Genomic DNA, 23,052 nt, shown 5'->3' on the forward strand with positions numbered 1-23,052 from the left:
GTAGCCCAGAAATACAAGTAGACCAGAAATTAGAGATGGAGGACTTATTAGATTATAGTTATAATATAATATAATCAGGAAGAGTAAGACCTCATGGTCAGTGTCATGTATGATATATTCCATGCATCAAGTTCAATAAGACAGCTGGTTATTTTATTTTTGATAGGGCTAAGCAATAATATTTATTTACTTTATAAACATATAGCTGAATATTGTGTGGTATATTTATCCTTTCTATATGTACATATCAATATTTTCTCTTTCTCTTTTTTTTGTGGGGGGGGGGATACTAGGGATTGAAGTCAGGGGCACTTGACCACTGAGCCACATCCCCAGCCTGATTTTTTTATAGTTTAGAAACAGGGTCTCACTGAGTTGCTTAGCGCCTCGATTTTGCTGAGGCTGGCTTTGAACTCATGATCCTCCTGCCTCAGCCTCCTGAGCCGCTGGGGTTACAAGCATGGGCCACCAAGCCCTGCTTTTTTTTTTTTTCTTCCTACACAAAAGGTGACATGTTATTTTATTTTTATGTGTGTGTGTGTGTGCGCGCAACTGAGGAATGAACCCAGTGGGATTTTATCAAAGCACCTCATCCCCAGCCTTTTTGTTTGTTTGTTTTTAATATTGATTTAAGTTATACATGTACACAATATCTTTACTTTGTTTATTTATTTTTATGTGGTGCTGAGGATTGAACACCGTGCCTCACATATTTGAGGCAAGCGCTCTGCCAGTGAGCCACAATCCCAGCCCCCCCTTTTGTTTTTTATTTGGAGATAGGATATTGCTAAATTGCTGAGAGTGACTGTAAATTTATAATCCTGCCTCTGCCTCCTGAGTTGCTGGGATTATAGGCATGTGCCACCCTGCCCAGATATAATCATTTTAATTTGTTGCCTTAGAAAAACTTTAGAGTATATTCTGAAAATTACTCCATATCAGTATACAGAAATCTCATTCTTCTATTTATACAGCTGCATAGCATAGTACTCCCCTGTGTGATAGATACATCATAATTTTTTCAACTACATTAACCAATATAAAGTTATTTGAGCTTGCTGGAAGTTGGTTGTTTCTTAAATTTTATTCCTTTCATACACATTGGTCAGATTAAGGTTTTTGTTTTACTATGATTATTTTGCAAAGTCATCTTTTCCTAAAAAGTCATCTTTTCTTTTAGATTTTCAAATAAATTTGAATAGATTTTTAAAAAATTAAATTTACAGAAGACAGCTTATTTTATCATTGTTTTGAATTTCCATTTGTTTTACATTTGATTTCCTCCTGGACATTTTGGGTTTTTTTTTTTTTTTTTGCACTTTTATGCTTCCTTCGTTTGTGTGGATAATGGTAGCTAGTTATCTGGCTGACTGATGGAAATTTGAAAGAACCGATATTTGATTTTACTCATCACCTCCTCTGTGTCTCATGACCTGTCATTAGTCGTTCTCCGTCTTTTACTTCTTGCTGCTTTCGTTGGGTTTGCTTTGTTCGTTTCCTAACTTTTTGAGCTGGAAACTTATTCCATTGGTCATCAGTCTATTGTTATATTCAACACCATGAATTTTTCTCTGAATACTTCATTCCACAAATTCTAATTTAAAATGTTTTTATTATCATTGTGTTCCAGTTGATCCTTAGTTTTTATTTATTTTTTTATTTCTTCTTTGATCCCAAAGTTACTTAACAACAAGTTTATTTTATTTTTATTTAGTTAGATTCCAGGCAGATCGACCTGGGAAGACACAGACAAATGGCCAACAGCTCTTTTAAGAGTATACTAAAACCATAATCTATTTGCTGAAATTAAAAAGGTTATTAATTTCATCTTAATGTTTTACAAATCAAATAAAATTATTTATTTGTTCATCGTTTTTCACTTTAAAATTGTTGTTTTAAAATTCTGTATATTAAAGCCATCATCTTCCCTGGCATTTCTTCAAGAACAGAGATCTGAATTCCCCAAGTAACATAAATTATAAAACTTAGAGGATTTCACAAGATAGTGGACTATTTTCACTAAGTACAACAAGGACAGACAGAAATCATCATCTGTTTCACAGCAGTCAATACAAGAAGTAAAAATTTCTTAGTAATTGAAGTGGCTTTCTAAGTTGGAAAAGAAAAACCAAAATAGAGTTTCTGGAACACAATAGGAATTCATTAACTGTGGTTTCTTTCCTCTGATTTTCTAAGAAGTGAGATTTTCACAATACCAGTAACAAAGAAGATCATCAGTTGCTTCCACAGCTTGGAGTAATATATGGGTGTCAATGAGCTTCATTTTGCATTAGTAAAAGACTAAATAGACATTGTTTGATTTTAAATGTAAGAAAACAGTAGGAAGAGATTTTTGATGAAAATATAGATTGATATGATGGAGAGTGCAAACCCTACTAGAGGCAGTATTAAAACCTGGAGGGCAAGGGAAGAGGTTAGAGAGAGAGAGAGAGAGAGAAAGAGAGAGAAGTGGAAAAGGCAAATAATGCTTTAGAACTTAATCAGACACTCAGGGCTCAGAAGTGTGTCTGATTTATTTATTTATTGGAACTAAGGATTTGAACCAGGGTTTCTTAACCACAGAGCCACATCCCCAGCCTTTTTAAAATTTTATTTATTTTGAGACAGGATCTTGCTAAGTTGCTTAGGGCCTCACTAAGTTGCTGAGGCTGGCTTCGAACTTGTGATCCTTCTGCCTCAGCCTCCTGAGCCTCTGGGATTACAGGTGTGCACCTCCATGCCTGGCCTGTGTCTGATTTAATTGAAGGAAAGATGCCCAGCTCACATTAGCCATCATTGCATGCTCACTAATAGCCGTGCTACTAACACGGCAATTCAAACATAAGGAAATAACTGGGGGTCAAACATGGATTGTAGGTTATGCCCACGATAGAGTAGTCTATTCCTTTAGGGTCCTCTCATTTATTACTATAAATTACCAGACACAAAACAACCAATCCACAAAGGAAGACTCAGAAATGGGGAAAGAAGAATTTGGACTTCCTAGGAACCCTGAGATTGGAGGGGTGATGCATAGCAAGTACCCTGGGTTTCCTGATCACTTCCACAGATCCTGAACCAGGATGTGGAGAAGCTACTTTCTCTACGCCTATAAGCATGCAGAAAAAAAAAATCCTGTTGTTACTAACTGAAGGACCACAAGACAGATGGTGATTTAACGTCAGAAAACAATTGTGGTGATCCCTGTCCTCTCTCCTAGCCAAACACCAACAGAAAAACTTCACCCCAGAACCCTCAAAGCAGGTGATTCTTTGATTCTGGGCCAGGAGGTGTAGGCAGGTTCATACCCACGCAGTGGCAAGGAGACTCCAGCGGGGAGGGTGAGGGAGGACTGATTCTAAGTATACTAGCACCGTCGGACTTGACTCTCCCTGTAATTTCTGTCACTTCATCCGTTTCCTGATAACTTATTTAAAAGGATCCATGAAAGGGAAAAAAAAAAAAGACATTGAGAGTTACAATAATCTGAAAGAAGGAACCATGTTCTCGAAAACAGTGTGGAAGAAAATACAGATCACCTGGTTAACCACAGAGATGGGGTAAAGGCCTCTAAGAAAGGAAGGAGTTGGAAAGGTGGGTTTCCTATCTTGATGGCAGAAGGCAAGGCCTTCAGGTAAGATAGAACTCGGTGATGATGGAAGGGAAGATTTATGACTGAGATCATGACTTCAGACCACTGGCGTGAGTTTCCCAGATGTGCATGACCTTCCCAAAGTGCATCCAGTATTCTCATAGGCCACCTGCAGCCATCTGCACACCATGCCCCCTCTGGACCATGGCTTCCAGATCCGTCCTCTTCTCTCCATCTTGGCCTCTTCAGAGAATAGGAGATCAGCATTTTTATTCAAGGGGAGACTTATAAAAGCAAAGTGCTGAGGCATCTCGAGGAAGTCCATCACAAATACTGAGATGATCATGAGAGGGAAGGGTAAGAAAACCATGGTGCAGCCCACAGGTCCCTGAAGGATGAAGGTTTATGCTGAAGGCCAAGTACATCTTGGCACACAGCTTGCTGACTGTGTCTGATTCTTGGTTGATAACTAAGGGTCAAGGAGTCTAATCAAATTTGTGCTATTCTATTATACACTCAGATGGAGTCGATTCCCTTGGCCAGCATTTGAAATCCACATGGAAGTACACCATCAGCAAATCCTCTTTTTATCTGTCTGCTCTCCTCTCCTGCCTTTTCGCCTCAGAGCCATATAGGTAGTTTTGTTTTTTTTTATTCTTTTCTTTTCTCTCTCTCTTTTTTAATCATTCTTTCTTTTTTTGTCTTTCTTTTTTGTTGTTGTCGTTTAGTGAACAGATCTACTGATGGGGTTGGCAGGACACTCTTATTATTGCAAAAATTATAAGTGGGCTCCATCTGCATGCAGAAATCACCAAGGGAAGTAAAAATGCTATAGCTGCATAATCCAGATGTTGATGAATGCACGGACTCCAAGTGCCCTTCCATCCTCCAAAAGCATTCCAGAGTCCAATATTATTATGCTGAAAGAAATGGACTGAATATTTGCTTGGATAATATGAGCAGCATTTAACCTCAGGACAATTACCTGAAAATGTATAAATAAACAAATAAATATGCATATGTATATATATGTATACATATAATTCTTTTCTGAAAACTGATATTATATGTGCATATATCAAAAAGAAATTGCTTTGGTATTTATATTAAATATGGTTATACAGAATCACACCATTGATTTAAACAAAGTTCACATTGAATCCTAAAAAGGCCACTGAGGATCAGAACTTTTACTTCTATCTCAGGAACGATGCACACCAAAGAGTTCATTCTTTCCTGGATCCAAGAAATGGGAGCAAGAAGGGCTGGCTGACACGCATCCCTGTGTGAGCTCTTCAGGGCATGCAAATGGTAGCTATGAAGGGGGTTAGAACAGGTGAGAAGCCCAACAAGGTAAAAGGAGATAAGTAAAAGGAAAAAGTTAACCAATGCAGATGATTGAAAGCTGATTTTCACAAGATCTAGAGTGGGATTCAACAGCCTTCCAAGTTGCCAAGATGCCAGGAGACCTGGGGAATTGGGGTGAACAGCCACACTGCTGAGGTCTAAGACCCAAGCAAGAGTCAACAGGTAGAAAGGAATAGGGAAGAGAGGAGTTGGTTTGGTAGAGTAGTGGCTCCCAAACAGGTTATGTTACACACCTTACTGAGAGGAACACATACTCCCCAAATAAGTGTGTTTATTTTTTTTTAAATTCTATGCATGCACCACCATTACAAACTGTGGTTAGTAGCCCCCACCTGCCATGTTCAGGGGATGTTTTTGCAGCCCGCAGTGCATTTCTGAAACCAGAGATGGTACCACACCCAATATCAATTTTGCTTTTTTTTTCTATACATACATATCTGTGACATGTTTTATTTTATTTATAAATCAGGAACACCAAGAGGTTAACAACATTAGTTAACAATAAAATAGAATATTTATAAAAATTCTATAATAGCCTACATTTTAAAACTTGAGTATCATTTGCTTTTGCATTAAGTTTCATATTTTCAGGCCAAGTTTGATTAAATTAACAGAATCTGTGAAAAACTGAAGGTGCAGATAAGAGTAGACTACGATACTTAACTTGCAAAGATAGAAACATGAGAGGGTGAGATAAACAGCCCCAAAGAATCTCATCACGAGTTATTCATTGATAAAAGAAATAAAGGAATGTAGTATATATGGACAATGGAGTTTTATTCAACCATAAAAAAGAATGAAATTATGTCATTTCCACAAAAATGGATAGAACTTGAGAACATTATGTTAAGCAAAATAAACCAAACTCTGAAAGTCAAGGGTCCATATATTTTCTCTAATATATGGAAGCTATAGAGGGAAAAGGAAGAGGAAGTTGGTGGAGAGAGAGGTGGGTCCCGTGACAATCAGTGGAACATCAGTAGAGGAAAGGGACAAAGGGATGGGAGAGTGGGCAGGAGGAGGAAGTCCTCGGTAGTGATACTGGCCACGTTATATTATCATACTGTGTATATACATGAATCAGTAACAATGAATCCTACCGTCATGTACAACTATAATGCACCTATAAAAATATGGAAGAAAAAGAAAAGCTAAAACGAGAAGAGATCATATTCATAATGAAAATATCCAGTGGATGCCAACTTAAAGAAGTGTGCAAATTAAGTGGCATCAAAAATAGGACAAACTGCCATCATTTTTTCTAATGAGATGCACTGAGAACACCGTTCATCACCTATGTAGTATGCCTGCCAGAAATGATTACCCAAACTCTAATCACAATAAATGAAAGCGATAGAGATCATGAAGAACTACGTATGTAGGACATGGTCTTGCATATGGAAAATCTTATAGATGCTAAAAAATCTTCAACAAAATTGTGTGATACATTATGTACATATAAATTATTTTTCATATTCAAGCAATGAACACTGAAACTGAAATTAATAAATTAATTTCCTTTATAGTAGCACCAAAAATTAAAATACTTACAAACAATTAAACCATTAAATGAAAGGAAACAAAGAAGTATAAGCTTACACATTGATAAACAAAAAAAAACTTTATTAAAAGTAACAATAAATAGAAAGATGTTGCATGTTCATGGGTTGGAAAACTCGGTTTTATTAAGATGGCAATAATTTATTCCCACCCCAAAATGTTTATAAACCCATTCAATATCCAAGCTTCTCTCTCTCTCTCTCTCTCTCTCTCTCTCTCTCTCTCTCTCTCTCTCTCTCTCTCAAGTGATGAGCTAGTCTTAAAATTTCTGTGAAAATGAAAATGACTCACAATGTTGAGAGCAGTTTGATAAAAAGAAAAAGCAAAACTGGAGAACTCACATTTCCTGATTTCAAACTGGACTCCAAAGCTACAGTAAACAGGACAGTCTGGTAATGGCATCCAGAGAGTTGTATAGACCCAAAGATAGCATTAGAAATGCAAATTTAAACAATAATAATTTTAAAAAACACGTTTATGGCAAGCTGATTTTGACAAAAATACCTAAGCAATTTATAAAGGGAAAGAATACCTTTCCTCAACAGATAGTCCTGAGACAACCTGATACCTGTAAGAGAAAAGAAAAGAAAAGCCAAAAAATGTTGGATCCCAACCTCATATCACATACAAAAAAATTAAAATCAATAAAAAACTAAATCTAAAGGCTAAAACTAAAAAACTAAATTAGAAGAGGTGTAAACCTCTATGATCTTAAATTAGTGAATAATTTCTTAGCTATAACATTAAAAGCACAAGCAACATAATTAAAAAAAAAACACATACATTTATTTTGTCAAAAAAAAAAAACCCTCCAGCACTCCAAACTTTTTTTCCCATCAAAATTAAAGGGAGATAAGCAGAGAAAAAGAACAAGAGGATAGAAGAAAAAGAGGGAGGGGTAGTGCTGAGCAGTGATACTTGTCAAATTACATTGTTTTATTGTGTGCATGTATGAATATGTAATGACAAACCCCATCATTATGTATAACTATAATGCACCAATAAAAATGTGGGGAAAAAACTTTGGTAAGTAAACAAGTCACACACAAAAGGACACATATTGTATGACTTCACATATATATGAAGTGTCTAAAATAGTCAAATCTATGGAGACAAAAGGCATATCAGTGATGATCAAGGGTTGGGGGTTCCTAGGAATGACTGAGAACATGCATGGTGTTTGTTTTTAGAGGTGATTAAAATGTTCTGGAGTTTAAAAAGGGAAAGTTTAAATAGTGTGATGGTTGCAAACCTTGACACATACATTAAAAGTTACTGCATGGCATACTTCTAAAGGCTCAATTTTACGGTATGCATATTCTAAGAAAAAAAGATGGAGGGTCTTTATGCAAAAAAAATAGCCTCACCTCTTAAATTTGTCATGAAAGACAAAAGATAAAAGTAAAAAAGGGAATATGTTTCAGTTTTGAAAAGGCATATATACGTATTATACCACAATTAAGGGCAAAAATGTGATTTTTGATCAAAGCTGTATAAAAAGAAAAGACAATTATGTTTTTTGATAATAGAAGTGATAATCATAAAAGTTGGCACTGTATAACGGATATTCATATTTATTGATGCCAATTTCCTGAGTATGACTCATATATCATGATTGTATTGAAAATCAATTCAATTTATTCTTTGCATAATTAAGTATTCAGGACTTTAATACTTTGATGGCTGCAATTCTCAAAAGATTTTTTTAACAATTTTTTAAATGATATAAATGAAGATAAGGTAAATGTTGCCAGATGTTAAGAGTTGGTGAAATGAGGTAAAATTGTGTTGTCTTCCTTTTACTATCCTTGTGATTATTTTGCTTTGAGTTTAAAACTCTTCAAATTATGTATCTGAAAAAAAAACAATAAAATAAATACAAATAGACATTTTAATATCTTTACCATACTTCAATACATTCGTGCTTTGGAGAAAACTATACCTAGTACAAAGAGTTTTAGTTTCTAGGGTCTATTGTCTTAGTATATTAAATATGTATTGCAAAGACTTAAAACTTTTGCAGGTTTTAATATACCTTGGTCATTTCCAAGTTCTCAATTCCTCCATTTATGTGCTGTTCTTCTCAAAATGTGACATGCATTTTGGATAAAGAACAAATTAAGTCTTCTGTTCCTTGAGAAATAAACCATAAGCACCATTAAATACTGTTTAGAACTTTGAGTGGGCATGAAGTGTGTAGAAAGTGAAGAAGATTCTTAGTTGACCAATAAAATTTACCCTGGGTTTCTTTTCTGTAGCGGGTATTGAGTACTCTTGGTCCCTGAAACATGATGAATGAGGCACCCTGGGTCTTCACACAGCAGTTCCACCCTGCTACATCTGCATAACCTCTACCCATAGATGCCACATGCTCTGATTGGGGAGAAGGGTTATATGGAAACTTGATGCTCTCTTTGAAAAATGCCTTTCCCTTACCTACACCGATTAACTACCCCACTGGATATAGTTATAATGCACAAATTATTGAGGAATATTCTAACAGAAGGAAATGAACCATCTTCTTCACTTATGGATAATTATATGAAGCCTCTTAAGAGAGTATGTATTTTCTTCAGTATCTATTATAATAAAATGAGAACACCAGGCACTGTATTTTATATGCTATTTTATATAAGAAATTAGAAATCCTTTTCCATTGCTAGGACAACACAACCAAAAACAAAAACAAAAAGAGAATAAACTATTACCAGGCATTGTACTTGGAAATAATAATCGTGTGATGCAGTTGTTCTGCCAATGTGTCGCTGGGCTTCTGCACAGAGGATGCAGAAGGGGAATTTAAAACCCTGCTGGGTATGAGAAAGATCTGAAATCCAGAGGAAACTTTTCATTCTAAGGCACACTTCAATATATTCAATATAAGACTCTATCTTATATTGAAGACATGCTCAGCACTTCAAGTTGGTAAGGAAAAATAAGGTCCAAATAACTACCCAAGCCATGAAAAATGCAATATAATAATATGAAGGTAAACTATTATAGGACTTCATTGAAAAATAAAAAATAAAATAATCATTGTGAAGGACAGTGACCCTTTTAACAGTCCTAGCTAAAGCTCAAGGTACTTAGGGCTTGGTTCTTGTAGTTTTCAAGCTTCAGGGCCAACTGGCACCCAATTGGCTGTCTCCTCTGGACTGAAGCAGGGTTTCCATTCGCACTTGGGCCTGCCTCCCTCTCTAGTGCTGCCTCTACCTTCTCCACCAGACTCACAGAAACCCCTTCTGGAGCGTCTCAGTCTTACGTAGTTACAAGCCCTGAGGTTGCTTCTGAGAGCAACAAACCCGGAACAAAACTCCATGAGCATCAATGGCATCCTTCAACCACGCAGCATGTGGGAGGTCATATTGAAAGGATTCCCCAGAAGTTCAAAATGGCACATAAATTTAAACGATTGTCAAACTGAATTTTTAGATTTTTAACTTTTGGTTCTTTGAAAAAAATACTTTACCCTTTAAATTAAAAAAAAAATCCTGTATTTCCTATATTATGTTATGGTGGTTCTACCAATTGCAAGCAGCTTTTTTGCCACTTTGATTCATTGGAAACTTCTAATAAAATTGATTTAGTTTCTAAATTGCCATATAGCCTATTCTTAGTCTATTTCCTTAATGTTTAGTGGTAGATTATTTATTTATTCATTTATTTATTTGCCAGGTTTCCACCCTAGACATTCTGATTTAATTCCTGTATTTGTGACCTGGTCCTTGAGAAACTTTCAAAAGTCCTATCAGATGATTCTAATCTTTAAAAACATTTAGAATAAACTACATTAGAAAGAAGTAATGTTTTAATACTTCATTTATGATTTTGCTTACTCTAATTATCTAGAAATAAACCATGAAGTATTTAAGGATGAAAAGCATTTTTGTCTCTACATTTTATCTAATATATAAATATATGTAATATATATATATATATATATATATATATATATCTGTACACACATACAGAATAGGGAAAAAGAGAAGATGAAGCCGATGGGAAAAACTATAATCAATTAGTAAATTCAGATAAAAGAATCTTGTACTGCTGTAACATATTTTCGTTAAGTGTGAGATTATATCAAAGTAAAAATTTATTTAAAATAATCCAAACATCCACTTGCTTGGGGGATATTTGACACACCTTGACATTTCCTTTCACTATCTAGCAATATAGTTTTTTTTTCACTTTGCTGCATTAATATAAACAAGCTTATACTTGTCTTTGTAGAACAGAGACTTCAAAATACTTTCCTGATTTTATGTGTAGAGATAATGCTCTTTTTCAAATCTTGTGTTTTATAGCACTTTATGGTTTTGAAGGAAACTACATGCCAATTTTTTATATAATTCTTTCAAAAATATGGTAAAATGGCTATGTTATTATTATGCACACTATATTAGATGAGAAAGCTAAGAGTCAACCTCAAAAGTTACCATTTATAGAGTTGGTAAATTTTGAAAAAACAGACATCGAGACACCCATGCCTACCTACTGTGATATGAGATTTCAGTGTAAATGAAGTTCATTACCTATCTTGTAGATCATTGTATTCATTTCCCATGACTGCTGTAAAAATTACTGCAAATATAATGAATTAACACAACATAAATTAGCAACCTTTATTTTTTCCATGGCTGGGGATCAAACCCAGGACCTTATATGTACAAGGCAAGCACTCTACCATTGAGCTACACCTCCAGATCCAAATCTGTTATATTACAGTTCTAGAGGTAGTATTTTAAAATGGGCCTGCAGAGTAGTTACATTCTTGAAGTCTCAAGGGGAGAACTATTTCCTTCCTTCCTTCCTTCCTTCCTTCCTTCCTTCCTCTCTCTCTCTCTCTCTCTCTCTCTCTCTCTCTCTCTCTCTCTCTCTCTCTCTCTTTCTTCCTTTCTACCAGGGATTGAATTCAGGGGAACTTAACCACTAAGTCACATCCCTAGTCCCCACCCCGCTTTTATTCATTTTGAGACAGGGTCTCACTAAGTTGCTTAGAGCCTCACTAAGTTGATGAGGCTGGCTTTGAACTTGTGATCCTCTTGCCTCAGCCACCTGAGCCACTTGAATTACAGGCATGTGCCACCATGCACAGCGAAAAATCTGTTTTCTTACTGTCTTCAAAACCAGTGTAATAATACTTATATCTTGACCTCCATCTCTCTTATAAAGATTTTTCAAATTAATCTGGGCCCATTTGAATGATTCATGTAATCTTCTATATCAAGACACATAACTAAATGACACCTGCAAAGTCTACTTTTCCATATAAAGTAACATATTCACAGGTTCCAGAAATTCAGACATGGACCTATTTTTAGTACCCTTTATTAATCTTATTATACTTGAGAATTTGAGACAATCATCCTTATGTGGAAGAGATGACTAAAAAATTAAAAGAAGAAAGATAGAACAGAAAAAAATAAAGATAATGTAATAATGCAGACACAGAACAGAACTTCAAATACATTTCTCTAAAATTAGTATAGTCATAAAATCAGAGATTCAGGGGGAAATTTTAATTTATTGTGAATGATTATTGCCAGGTGCAGTGGCTCATATCTGTAATCAGCAACAGGCAGGAGGATTGGGAGTAGAAAGCCAGTCTCAGCAATGGCAGATACTGAGCAACTCAGTGAGACCTTTTCTCTAAATAAAGTACAAAAATAGGATAGGGGATGTGGCTCAGTGGTTGAGTGCACCTGAGTCCAATCCTTGATACAAAAAAAAAAAAAGAAGAAAGAAAAATGATTACTATGAAAAAGAAAAAGAATGATTACTATGAAAATTGAAAGATCACAGAAAAAAGAAAGTCAAAAAAGTCAAAACCAACAAAATAATAACTGAAATGAAAAATTGAAAATTAAGATTGGAATATATAACTCAAAGATATTTCATGAAGTCGAAAAAAATCAAAAGGCATTTAAAATAGAAAAGATAGTAAAATTAAAAAGTAATTGAGGTACTACAACATTTAATTATAAGAGAATTTAAGCAAATGAAGAAGAGATACCAGAAATTTAAAAAATAGGAAGAATTCTAGAAACAAAGGGAATAAAACTCTAGATTTAACATTTAACAGTTTCAGAATGGAGATCAACAACCTTGATCGATTTTCAGAACATAGAAAGTGAAGACAATAATCCAAAAACATCTAAAGAGAGTGCATAAGTCTGTTAGAAATGTTTGGAACCACAATTGTCTTAGATTTCTCACGTGATAATATATGTTTCCAGTAAAAGTCAAGAAGTTTAAATTTTTGAGAGAGGAAGGCTTAGTCCTAAACTTTTTACCCAGACAGTAAAACAAAGGTGTTATGGTTTGAATGATGGTGTCCCCTACAAAGTTCATGTTAAAATGTGGTCCACAAAGTAAAAGAAGAAAGAAGTATGGCCTCTGGAAGGTTTTTATCCCAAGGGCTCTTCCCTCTAGAAAGGGATTGTCACTCAGGTAAAAGGGCTTGGTGGTGCACTCCTATACCCCGGGGGCTCAAGAAGCTAAGGCAGGAGGATCTGCGGTTCAAAGTCAGCCTCAGAAACTTAGCTAGGCCCTAAGCAACTCAGCAAGACCCTGTTTCTAAATAACATTAAAAAAAAAAAGTACTGAGGATATGGCTCAGTGGTTAAAACGCCCCAGGATTCAATCCCCAGTATCAAAAAAAAAAAAAAAAAAAAGAACTTGAGGGAATAGTGTCCTTCTTCTCTGTTCTGCCAGATGAGCAGCATATGCACCAACTTGGAAACAGAAATCAGCCCTCATCCAACAGCTATGTCTGAATCTTAACTATTTTCTCTTTATATATTAGCTATTCCAAGGTATTCTGATATAGCAGTTCAAATGTCCTAAGACAAAGGGTAATGGTTGCATAAACATTGTTTGATGTGCAATGATATTTCAGACGTACAATTACAGGAATAACTTGACTTCAGAGAACATTAGGGATTTTGGGTTTGGCAGATGAGATAAGAAGTATAGAAATTTCAGAATTCAGAAAACTAAGTCTTCATACTATGAACTATTAAAAAGACACTGTGAAGTAAAGAGGTATGCAGCACATTTGTGGAGCACTGAGAAACAATCAACATGGGACCCACTCTTCCAGGGAGTCAGTCAACTCTGTGGCCCTGGGTTTTTGCTAGTGACATCAACCCACTTGCAAAAGTCAAGCTATGAGGGCCATGGAATTGAAAGCCATTCATAGGAAAGGAGTCACTGGATCAATGCCCCACGTTTTTTGCCTTAGGAAGCGCAGCTGTTCACCTCCAGACAGGTAACTTACTCCACAATGAATTCTTTATTGACTTCTTACTCTTTTTTTTTTTTTTGTCTTAATTCATCAACTAAATTCTTTTCTTTTTCATTTTACTTTTTTGAACTGGAGATAGAACTGAGGAACTTGCTCTAGCTAAGCTCGTGGTCTACCACTGAGTTGTACACCTAGCCGACTGAGAAGCACAGCAGCCAGACCACGTGAGGGCATCTGCTGTCTCTGCGTACAGTGAGCTGGGTTTTCTTCACGTCCCTCAACAATTGCACATAACACCAGCTCTGAACCCAGAGTCCTGGGCACTTAGTTGAGGCTCCATCAGCTCCCACCTCTCTCTACCTGACAGAGCCCTCCTGGCTCCCTCTGCACTCATTACATTGATGATGAAACCCTGGAGGGTGGGACTTCCCGTCATCCAGAAGTTCCCAAACACATTCCACTGTGGCATTTGTTCCTGGAACCCAAATGGTTGGGGGGGCCACAAGCACCCTGGCATCCATGTGTGGGAACCATGGTAGTATAATCAAGAAACAGGAAGGAGAGGGGATGGACTGATCAGTACAGATGGCAGGGCCTAGTACAGAGTGGAACGGAGAGTTCTCACCCGGGGTGATTGTTGTGATGTGCACAAATGCTCTGCTGGTGCTGGGGTGCCCGCATGGTTTCTGGGGTCTTGAAAGGCTACAGATGCCCATAGAGTGTTCTCAGATGCACATAGTGGGAGGCCCATTACAATATGTACAGGTGGAAGGAGTAGGAGACCCCGTTAGTGTAAAGGTGCCATCTAGAAGGCAGCCTCACTTCTCTGAAAAACTTGATTGGAAAAAAAGGGTACGGACCTGTGCCCAAAGGGCAATATATGCTCTTGGAAGTTGGTGGTGGAAATAGTTCTCCATCCATTAATCACTCCCTCACTCACTAATGTCCCTGTGTCCTTGAGAAAGGCTCTCCCTTTCCTGATTTTCTGAATAGAAATCCTCTTGCATCTTGGAAGAATAGGGTTATGCATTGTGCAGAGGGTGGTGGTTTACTGAGCATCTTAGAGACTGTCCTTTATGGAGCCTAATGATCCCAACTGGGGAATGAGGCCAGGGTCCTAACTGTGGTTAGTGTGAGGACACCATGGGTTCAGAGAGGGAAAGAAGGACAAGGGAAACTCAGATGTCCCTTCATGGCCCCTGGAGTTAGAGGACTTACCCCTTTGCACCTGGGATCAAAAGAGCTCATTTCCTCGAGGACACGCACACTCAGACATTTATCTTGAGTGTGGGTTCCTTTCTGGGGTCCAGGGCTGTTGTTAGCCACCAGGAATGACAGTGCTCTCCATGCTGAGTGGAGCCATTTTTGCCAGGAAAGAGCCCATGGTCACGCCTTGTGCAAAGCATCCCACGCCAGGGGCTCCCATCCCTACATTCCTGTCCTGAAAGGAAGCCACTCAAAAGCAAGGTGGGTCCAATCACCTCCCATGTGTTCACTCAGCACTGTGGTAACAGTCCTGATGGGATTGGACGTGGCTCAGAATGTCACCCTCATGAGCTCTACCCTGCCACAGCTGCAGTTCTGCAGTGGGAGAAACTCAAAACCTCAAAACACATGCACATGAAAGAAAAGAGCAAGAGCCAGAGCCCAAACAGGCCAGGTGTGGCAAAGACAGCTGGAGTGCCTAGGTTGGGACTCAGAATTATGTCAGTGGGGTGGCATTGCTGCTGGCACCAGCATGATAACAGAGAGCCAGCCCTGCTTCATTTGGGGAGCAGTGTGTTAGGGAAGGCAGAAGAAATTGAGAGGCAGAATTGAGTTTGGCCCTAGGAGGAGGTTGGGTAAAAGGCCAGTGTGAGTTGGAGGGCCTGGGCAGATAGAGAGAGGCCAGGGCACACCCCAAAGCCTGGAGACTGCACTTGATGTCCAGGGTTGTGAAACACCACCTCCCCTCTTACTCACAACTGAGAGCAAGGGGCATTGATGAGTTCAGTTTGTGTGCAGCTGCATCCAAGGTGACTCGGCTAGGCACCTCTGTTTCCTTGACTCAGGAGGCTGGGAGTCCAGGCTCCACTGAGGCTCGGCTGGGAGGATCGGACTCTGAGTTTATGCCTGTGTTCCTGGTAGGATCCATGTTGGCTGAGCCTTAGTGTTTTTGTAATGAGAGGATGGGTGACCGTCATGTCTTTTTTTTTTTTTTTAAAGAGAGAGTGAGAGAGGAGAGAGAGAGAGAGAGAGAATTTTTAATATTTATTTTTTAGTTCTCGGCGGACACAACATCTTTGTTGGTATGTGGTGCTGAGGATCGAACCCGGGCCACACGCATGCCAGGCGAGCGCGCTACCGCTTGAGCCACAACCCCAGCCCCCGTCATGTCTTTATCACAGGAAACATTTACTAAATGGATTTGTTTGCTCTGAGGAGGAGAGAGAGAGGGGGGAGTGGTGTGGAGACAGGGATGCAGACAGGGGTCATGGACTTGGCATAACTCAATCTTGGAGGTGATATCCCATCACCTGTACCCACTTCAATTCCCATGAATCCAGAGGCTGAGCCCCCTTGAGGTGAGGGGTGAACCGGTTCTGGGCAGCAGGATGCTGTGATACCTCGGAGTCTCTGTGAGACCCCAACACTAGACACACTTGGCCCTTTTGAAATCTTAGGAGAAGCTTTGGGATGTTGTATGGCAGAAGGGAGCAGCCTCTGCATCTCAGTCCCCTCCAACTTGCCATGGTGTAGAGAGGGAACTGCAGCCACAATGGGACGGACATTGGCCATGTCCCTGTGTGTGACACAGGCCTGATTGAGTTGAGGTGCATTCTTTGTCTCTCCCCTTCTTGTGATTGTCCCATCTCTACATTTGTGCTTTAGCCACCTGTGAGTCCCATCTCTGGTTTCAGAGAGAAGAGAGGGTATTATGGGACAATAGACACAATAAACCCTAGAGATTAGATGCTACCCTACTTTCCAGAAAAGACTGGGCACAGCATGAGTTGCACAATGATGGGACCAGGGTCCAAAAGCTGCTGAGAGGAAAGGACTGCTTGTGAATTCATTTTTGAAGGCTCCAAGCTGGAACTCTAGTGGCACCAAGCAGGGCAGATGCTGGTGGGGGTATTTACATAGTTGTTGGTGAACACATGCGCACCTGAGATGGGTAGGCATGGAGGAGAAATCAGCAGCTCATAGGGCTTTTGAAAGTGGTCTTATTTGAAAAGAGGCTCAGGTATGGGCACAGGAAATGACATCATTGCCTTGACAATGGATCAAACAGAACATGGAACCCTGGTATCCAGGCACCCACTTCACTGGCCAAGCCATCTGAGCTCATTTGGTTGGAGAAACTGGAGTGAGAAGGATGTTCTCCTGTGGTTGCAAACAATGCCGAGCCTCAGGCTCCCAGAAATCTCAGGGGGGCCAACTAGCCCTTTTGTGGATACACTGGGTGAGGCTTCATCTTAGACGCCAGAGCCTCTGGCAATTGTCGCAGAGGAGCTCAAGAGTAACAGTGAGTAGCACAGGGCAGGTGAGCCCAGCAGGCCCTCTAGTCTGATCCCTGATGAATGGCCCAGGACTCCTATTCTGACTATGTGTGTGTGTGAGTGTGTGTGTGTGTGTGTGTGTGTGTGTGTGTGTGTGTGTTTGTACTGATGGGAACTGTCCCATTGTGCTTTGACTCTAGTGTATTGGCACAAGTCATTTTTCTGTTTGTCACCATTTCCATTTTGAACCCACCATTCTTGGTCCCAACCCAGGGTGAAAATGATGAGAACACGGAGGAGCCCTTCAGGGTACAGAGCCTTGAACCTTACAGGCAGGACCAGCTTAGGAATGAGCTCCTGCCTGTCATTTGTGGGAGGAACCTACATTTCAGCAGCAACATGGGGTTAATCTCCTGGGATTCCATCCCCACCCAGCAGGTGCTGGATCTCTTGTTCCCAAGGTAAGCACCAGACCACCAAGCCCAAGTGTGTAGCCCCCTCATGCCTGGGTCTTGGGGCTGCCATGTACCTCTCAGGGACCCAAAGGTTTGTGATACCTAATGAGATAGAGGACCACACTCATAGTGAAATGGCAGCCCTGAATGGGACGAGTCCTGGAGGTGCCTGCCACAGCCTTGCAAGGGGAGTGAACTCCCCTCTTAGAGAAACCATCCTGACTCCAGCTGATCCACAGAGGTCTGTGGAGCAGTCCCCACACACTGGGCACCACAGCTCAATGGTGTGCACTGAGCTCATTCCCAGGTGGACTCAGCGAGGCCAGGTGGTCTTTCTGGTGTGATGTTGGCTTCGTGAAGAACATAGATCTGTGCCAGAGGCGTCTCAAAACTCAGGCCCTGGGAAAAGCACTTTTGGGTTAATAAAGACATGTTAGTATACATAGTGGGACAGAGCATCCTAGCTGGGACATAGCTGGACAGGGGCTTTGGACATGGCAGCTCCCACACCCAGAGATATGTGGGAATCAGCAGTTTGGGCTCATTCACTGATGAACATGGAGAAAGCACCCACTGTGTGAAGACACGTTTCCAGTCACGTTTCATAATTCAGTGAAAAATGGGGTGCAAATGACTGCCATTGTGTCCCTTTTCATGGAGGCAGCCTAAAACCTCAGGTGCCATGAGTACATATCCTACCTGTGACTGCATCCCTGACTCCATGGGGCATAAGTGCACGTTGTCCTCTTCAGTGACTATGGTGGACCCCTGGACCAACTTCAACATGGAATGGGCTTGGGGTCAAGAGGTTGGGCTCCTGTTTCCAGAATAGGGACCTGCAAGGTGATTTGACTTGGGAAGGCTGAGGAAAGACTGCTCTCCCCAGTGTAGGGTCAGAGGTTTTCTCTGGAGGCCGTGGTGAAGGCAAGGCCAGGGTTTTGCTGACTCCACACCTTCCTCCCCACAGTGCCTCACCTTCCTTCCTGGGGACCTGGGTGAACCTCTACTCCGAGGCTTCCCATCAGCCTCCAGGCTTTCTGAGTCTGCAGCAGCTGCTATCCATGTGGCTCCTGCTAGGTGGCTTGAACCTGGAACACCAAGCACACCACCTCCTGCCCCCAATTGATGATGGCAAATCAAGCCAGGCAAAGCCTGAGAGCCAGGCAGACTGTGGTGAGTACCTAAGGGTATATAAGGAAAGGTCCGACTCTTGTCCCACTGCGGGGAGTCTGTATGCCTGGTGTTGGGTGGAAATTAGGATAAGCCTTTGTCCATTCAGGAAGTGACCCCAGTCTGCAAAGAGGTCCTGTGTGGGCTAAGGGGCTGAGTTCTTCCTGGCAGCAGGGGTATTGTCTGTCTGTGCGAAGGTCAGGGCAAGGCAGTCATGTTGGCATCTTTTCTCCTCTAGCTACAAGCTCAGTTCCTGTCAGGGATCCTCAGCCAACCCCAGAGCCAGAGCCTTCTCCCAGGGAAGGGGCAGAGTCGGAGTCCAGGACATCAGGGGTCTCCACTCGGTACTCCCCACGACCCCAATATAACAAGCGGATGAGAGGCAGGTGCCTCATTCACGTCTACCTGGAAAAGGAAAGGACAACACAGTATAGGAGCATCCTGGTGAGTCTTCGAGCAGGGGAGTCTCCTGGGAGTCCACAGCAAACACTTTGGACTAGGTCTGTCTTCTTGAACTGGAGCTTCTGAAAGGTCAGGAAGGAGAGCAGAAAGTGAGCAAGAGAGAGGCGGGAGAGCAGCAGCATGCCAGGTCTGGGTGTGAGTGGGCCTGCGTGTTCTGGGGTGTGCAGGTCAGAAGTGCAGGAGTGAGTGCTGGGTTCAGAGGAGGTCAGAGAAATATCAACAGTACAGGCCATCCTCTACTGACCTTGGTGTTGAGGAGGAGTATATTGAACCGTGGAGGTTGAAGCACAGGAGTTGGCAGTCATTTTCTTGTGTGTGGGAGGGGATATGTTGCTGGTTGAAGGGAAGGGAGCCATTGTAGAATGATTAGGGTGGGTAGGTGTGGGTCACAGAGAACTGGGGGCCTTGGAGGGGCCCATTAGTGTCCTAGTTTGCATGTATGTGAATAGAGATTTAGCGGCTCTCTCTGCAGGATCTTCCTGGGTGTGGAGTATCCATCATGAGACTCTGGTGTCCACCTCCAGGGGAGCCATGTTGAACCACTGCACCTGCTGGGTCCGAACCTCCTGACACCCCAGCAAGCACTGACACTCTCGAGCCCAGCAGCTTCCATGCCTATCATTAAAGAGTCCTAGTGTGTGTTGTGCCCTGGCTGTCAGGACCAAAGCAACTAGGGTTTGTGCCTGGTCCATACAAAAATGCAGCTGCATCCCAGACCAGAGCAGGGATATGGAAGTGCACTGGATCATTCCTCCCATCTTGATGGGACTAGAGTGTGTCTGTACAAAGTCTTTTGGTCCTTATTCCCTTGTCCCTGTAGGGCATAGCAGGTTGAAGCAAACTCTTGTACCAAGATTGGACTAGAGGCTCATAGGAAGACCCCCACATGATCACATGAAGGCCTCAGGTAGCAGGGTATCAAGATGGTGCCCTTGTGTTGAGAGCTCACTTGTCTCTGATTGTCCTTGAGCACTGTCCTCTGGGTAGCTCCTCCCAAATTCCCTCTCTGATGAGCTTTCTCCAACCCTGCTCAGGTGACCTGCCAGGACAGGGCTCCAGTCATCATCCGCAGGGCCTTAGATGCACACTTGCTCCAGCAGGAGGACCCAGAAAACTACGAGCTTCTGCAAATTCTCTCGAACCATCAGAGTAAGTGGAACCATCAGAGGGTAGGGAGCAGTGAGTCACAGTGGGCTCACGATAACTGGGAGCCAAAACACAGTGTGCATTGACCCAATGCCCAGGAAGAGTATGGTGGGACTTGTGCACAAAACAAAGTGTAATGATGGGGCATAAATCTGCAAGTTCTTCATGTTCCCCAGGGGCTGTGGACCTGCCTAACATGTGTTCTTTCCTTGGCCTGAGGAGGCATTGCAAAGCTATTATCCACAAGGGGCCAAGAAGAGAGGCTTCTTTGTCTTGTGTCAAAGAAGACAGACAACCACAGGGTGCCTACTTTGGCGACCTTTCTTGACCTAGTTGAGTACATGAGAAAAGCAGTTCAATGAAGAATCATTTCTGGTTTCCAATCTTTCTATTCATTGCAAACTGAGTCCACTTAGGACCAGAGGCCATTTCTAGAGAGAAGAGTGTGGTAGAATAGAACCCTTCACAGCTTGTAAACCCTTCTTGGAGAGAGAGAGAGAGAGAGAGAGAGAGAGAGAGAGAGAGAGAGAGAGAGAGAGAGAGAGGGGTAGAGAGAGAGAGAGAGAAAGAAGAAGAAGAAAGAGGAGGAGGAGGAGGACGAGGAGGAGGAGGACAAGGATGAGGAGGACGAGGAGAAGGAGGACATGGAGGAGGAGAAGGAGGAGTAGAAAAATGAAAATAAGTTGAAGGAGGAGACCATGAATAAGAAGGTCAAGATGACTTTAAGAAGAAGCATGAGGAGAAGATGAAGAAGAACAAGAACAAGAAGGAGAAACACAAGCCGAACAAGAAGTATAACAATAAATTGATTAAAAATGTGAATGAGAATTATACTCATGAGGAGAAAATGCAGAAGTGGGGAACTCAAGAGAAATATATATCTCTGGATGGCACAGCCCTGCTGTGGACATCCTCCACCTACGCTCAACACACCTCCAAACCATACCCCTCCAATTAGTGTAGCCCTGTATGAGTGGATGAATCCACTGGCAAGGTGGAGGCACCCACCATCAAGTGCTTTTCCCCAAACCCACCTGTGATCATTGCTGCAGTGGGGAGAAAACCTTGAACACATGAGTCTTGGGGGACCAATCCAGATACAAAGTGTAGCTGTTTGTCTTTGGTGGGTCCAACGTGAACTAAGAGGGTCTGGGGTACAAGGGGCTATTTCCTTGAAAGGTGTTCCTGTAGGGGACCTCCTGTGCATAGAAGGTCCTCAGGGAGGAATCAGTGGGGAGTCTTTGGTGCAACAGTAGCTGGATTCGGGGGCTCTCAGGTCTGTGTGTGAGACCTGAGCTGGCAGAGGCTCTCAGTTGTGGGGGATGTTGGGTAGTGTATTCCTTGAGTGTCACCTACCACGCCTCTGCCCCTGCCTCTCCAGAGCTGAGGATCCCTGCAGATGGAAACGTATATTACGCCCTGGATGGCAGAGTGGATTATAACTTTCTTCTTCGGGAAACAGCTGCCAGCAAGTTGTTTAAAGTCAAGCCAAAGGAGGTAAACAGCCACCTTCTTCAGTCTTTACTCCTGGTGCCACTCCACATCCTCCAAGGGGACAAGAACCTCAGGTTCTGGATGGATGTTGTAGAATGCCCACAGGGCCAATGCCAGGCTGGGTGGGGTGCAGGTGCTGGGCTTTGCTGATGTTGTCATCCCCCACAGTTCTTGCAGCCTTCTGTGGCAGTGGCATCCAGGATCCCAGCAGCTGTGAGCAGCAGCTCTGCGGTGGCTGCAGGACCATTGCCCCAGGCCACCCAAACCAATGAGTGGTGCATGAGAAAAGTCACCAGTAGCAGCTCCTCACTGCTTCACTCCAGCGAGCAGGTGGAAGACAGCCGCTTTGTCCACGTCCTCCTAGAGGGACAGAGCCTGAGGGAGACAAAGCGCATCCTGGTAAGCCCGACAGCAGGGCTGCCTCCTGGGTGTCCACACAGTGGAAGGCAGGAGACACAGCTAACCCTGGGGCTGTAGTGGGAAATTAAGAAGAGAGAGGTCAGTCTTAAGGGCTTGACCTGAGGGGGGAGAGCCTCAGCATGCCCAGCTGCAGCGGTGAGTGGGCCTGTGTATTGTGGGTTTGGCAGGCCAGAAGTGCAGACGAAAGTGCTGTGGACAGATGAAGGCAGAGATATGTCCAGGGTGCAGGCTGCAGTGCCTAGAACTTGGTATTCTGAATGAGTGAGGTTGGAGCAGAGGAGCTGGCAGTGACTTGTCACATGTGTAGGAGGGGGTGTGTTCCTGGTGGCAGGAAAGAGAACCTCCTTAGCATGACTAGGTGTGGAAATGTGGGGTCGGGATCACCTGGGGGGTCATGCCACAGCTTCGGAATGTCAGTCTTTGCTTGTATGTAAATACAGAACTAAAGGGGTTCTTGGCAGAATTTCTATGGATGTGCAGTAGACACGCTAATGCTGCAGGTGTCCAGCTGCAGAGGAGACATGTTCAGTGACTGCCAGTGCTGAGTCAAGTACATCATTAGAACCAGACCTGCACAGAGCTTCCAGAGCCCAGGGCCTCTCCAGGCTATCATGAAGCACTCAAGTGCACACTCTTGTATCTGAGTCTGTTTTG

The 23,052-nt window shown here is 41.9% G+C and overlaps 1 protein-coding gene and 1 long non-coding RNA gene across 4 annotated transcripts in view; one reads left to right on the forward strand and one right to left on the reverse strand.

The window, feature by feature from the left end:
• Positions 1-16,006: 16,006 nt before the first annotated feature.
• Positions 16,007-23,052, reverse strand: part of LOC144374174 (uncharacterized) — a 34,707-nt gene continuing 27,661 nt past the window's right edge. For 2 of the 3 annotated variants that reach the window (XR_013433652.1, XR_013433650.1), the window contains exons 3-6: positions 21,841-22,353; positions 18,682-19,400; positions 18,406-18,542; positions 16,007-18,117 (exon numbers count right to left, since the gene is read on the reverse strand). This is a non-coding gene — a long non-coding RNA (uncharacterized LOC144374174). The remainder of the gene's footprint in view (positions 18,118-18,405; positions 18,543-18,681; positions 19,401-21,840; positions 22,354-23,052) is intronic. The other variant, XR_013433651.1, reaches the window with a different exon arrangement.
• Positions 19,106-22,807, forward strand: LOC144374173 (uncharacterized). Its single transcript, XM_078037101.1, has 4 exons — positions 19,106-19,320; positions 20,373-20,487; positions 21,866-21,981; positions 22,147-22,807. The coding sequence occupies exons 1-4, from the start codon at positions 19,252-19,254 to the stop codon at positions 22,453-22,455; spliced, it is 609 nt and encodes a 202-aa protein (XP_077893227.1). The 5' UTR covers positions 19,106-19,251; the 3' UTR covers positions 22,456-22,807.

This window comes from Ictidomys tridecemlineatus, unplaced genomic scaffold (genome assembly GCF_052094955.1).
Source record: "Ictidomys tridecemlineatus isolate mIctTri1 unplaced genomic scaffold, mIctTri1.hap1 Scaffold_601, whole genome shotgun sequence".
NCBI lineage: Eukaryota > Metazoa > Chordata > Mammalia > Rodentia > Sciuridae > Ictidomys > Ictidomys tridecemlineatus.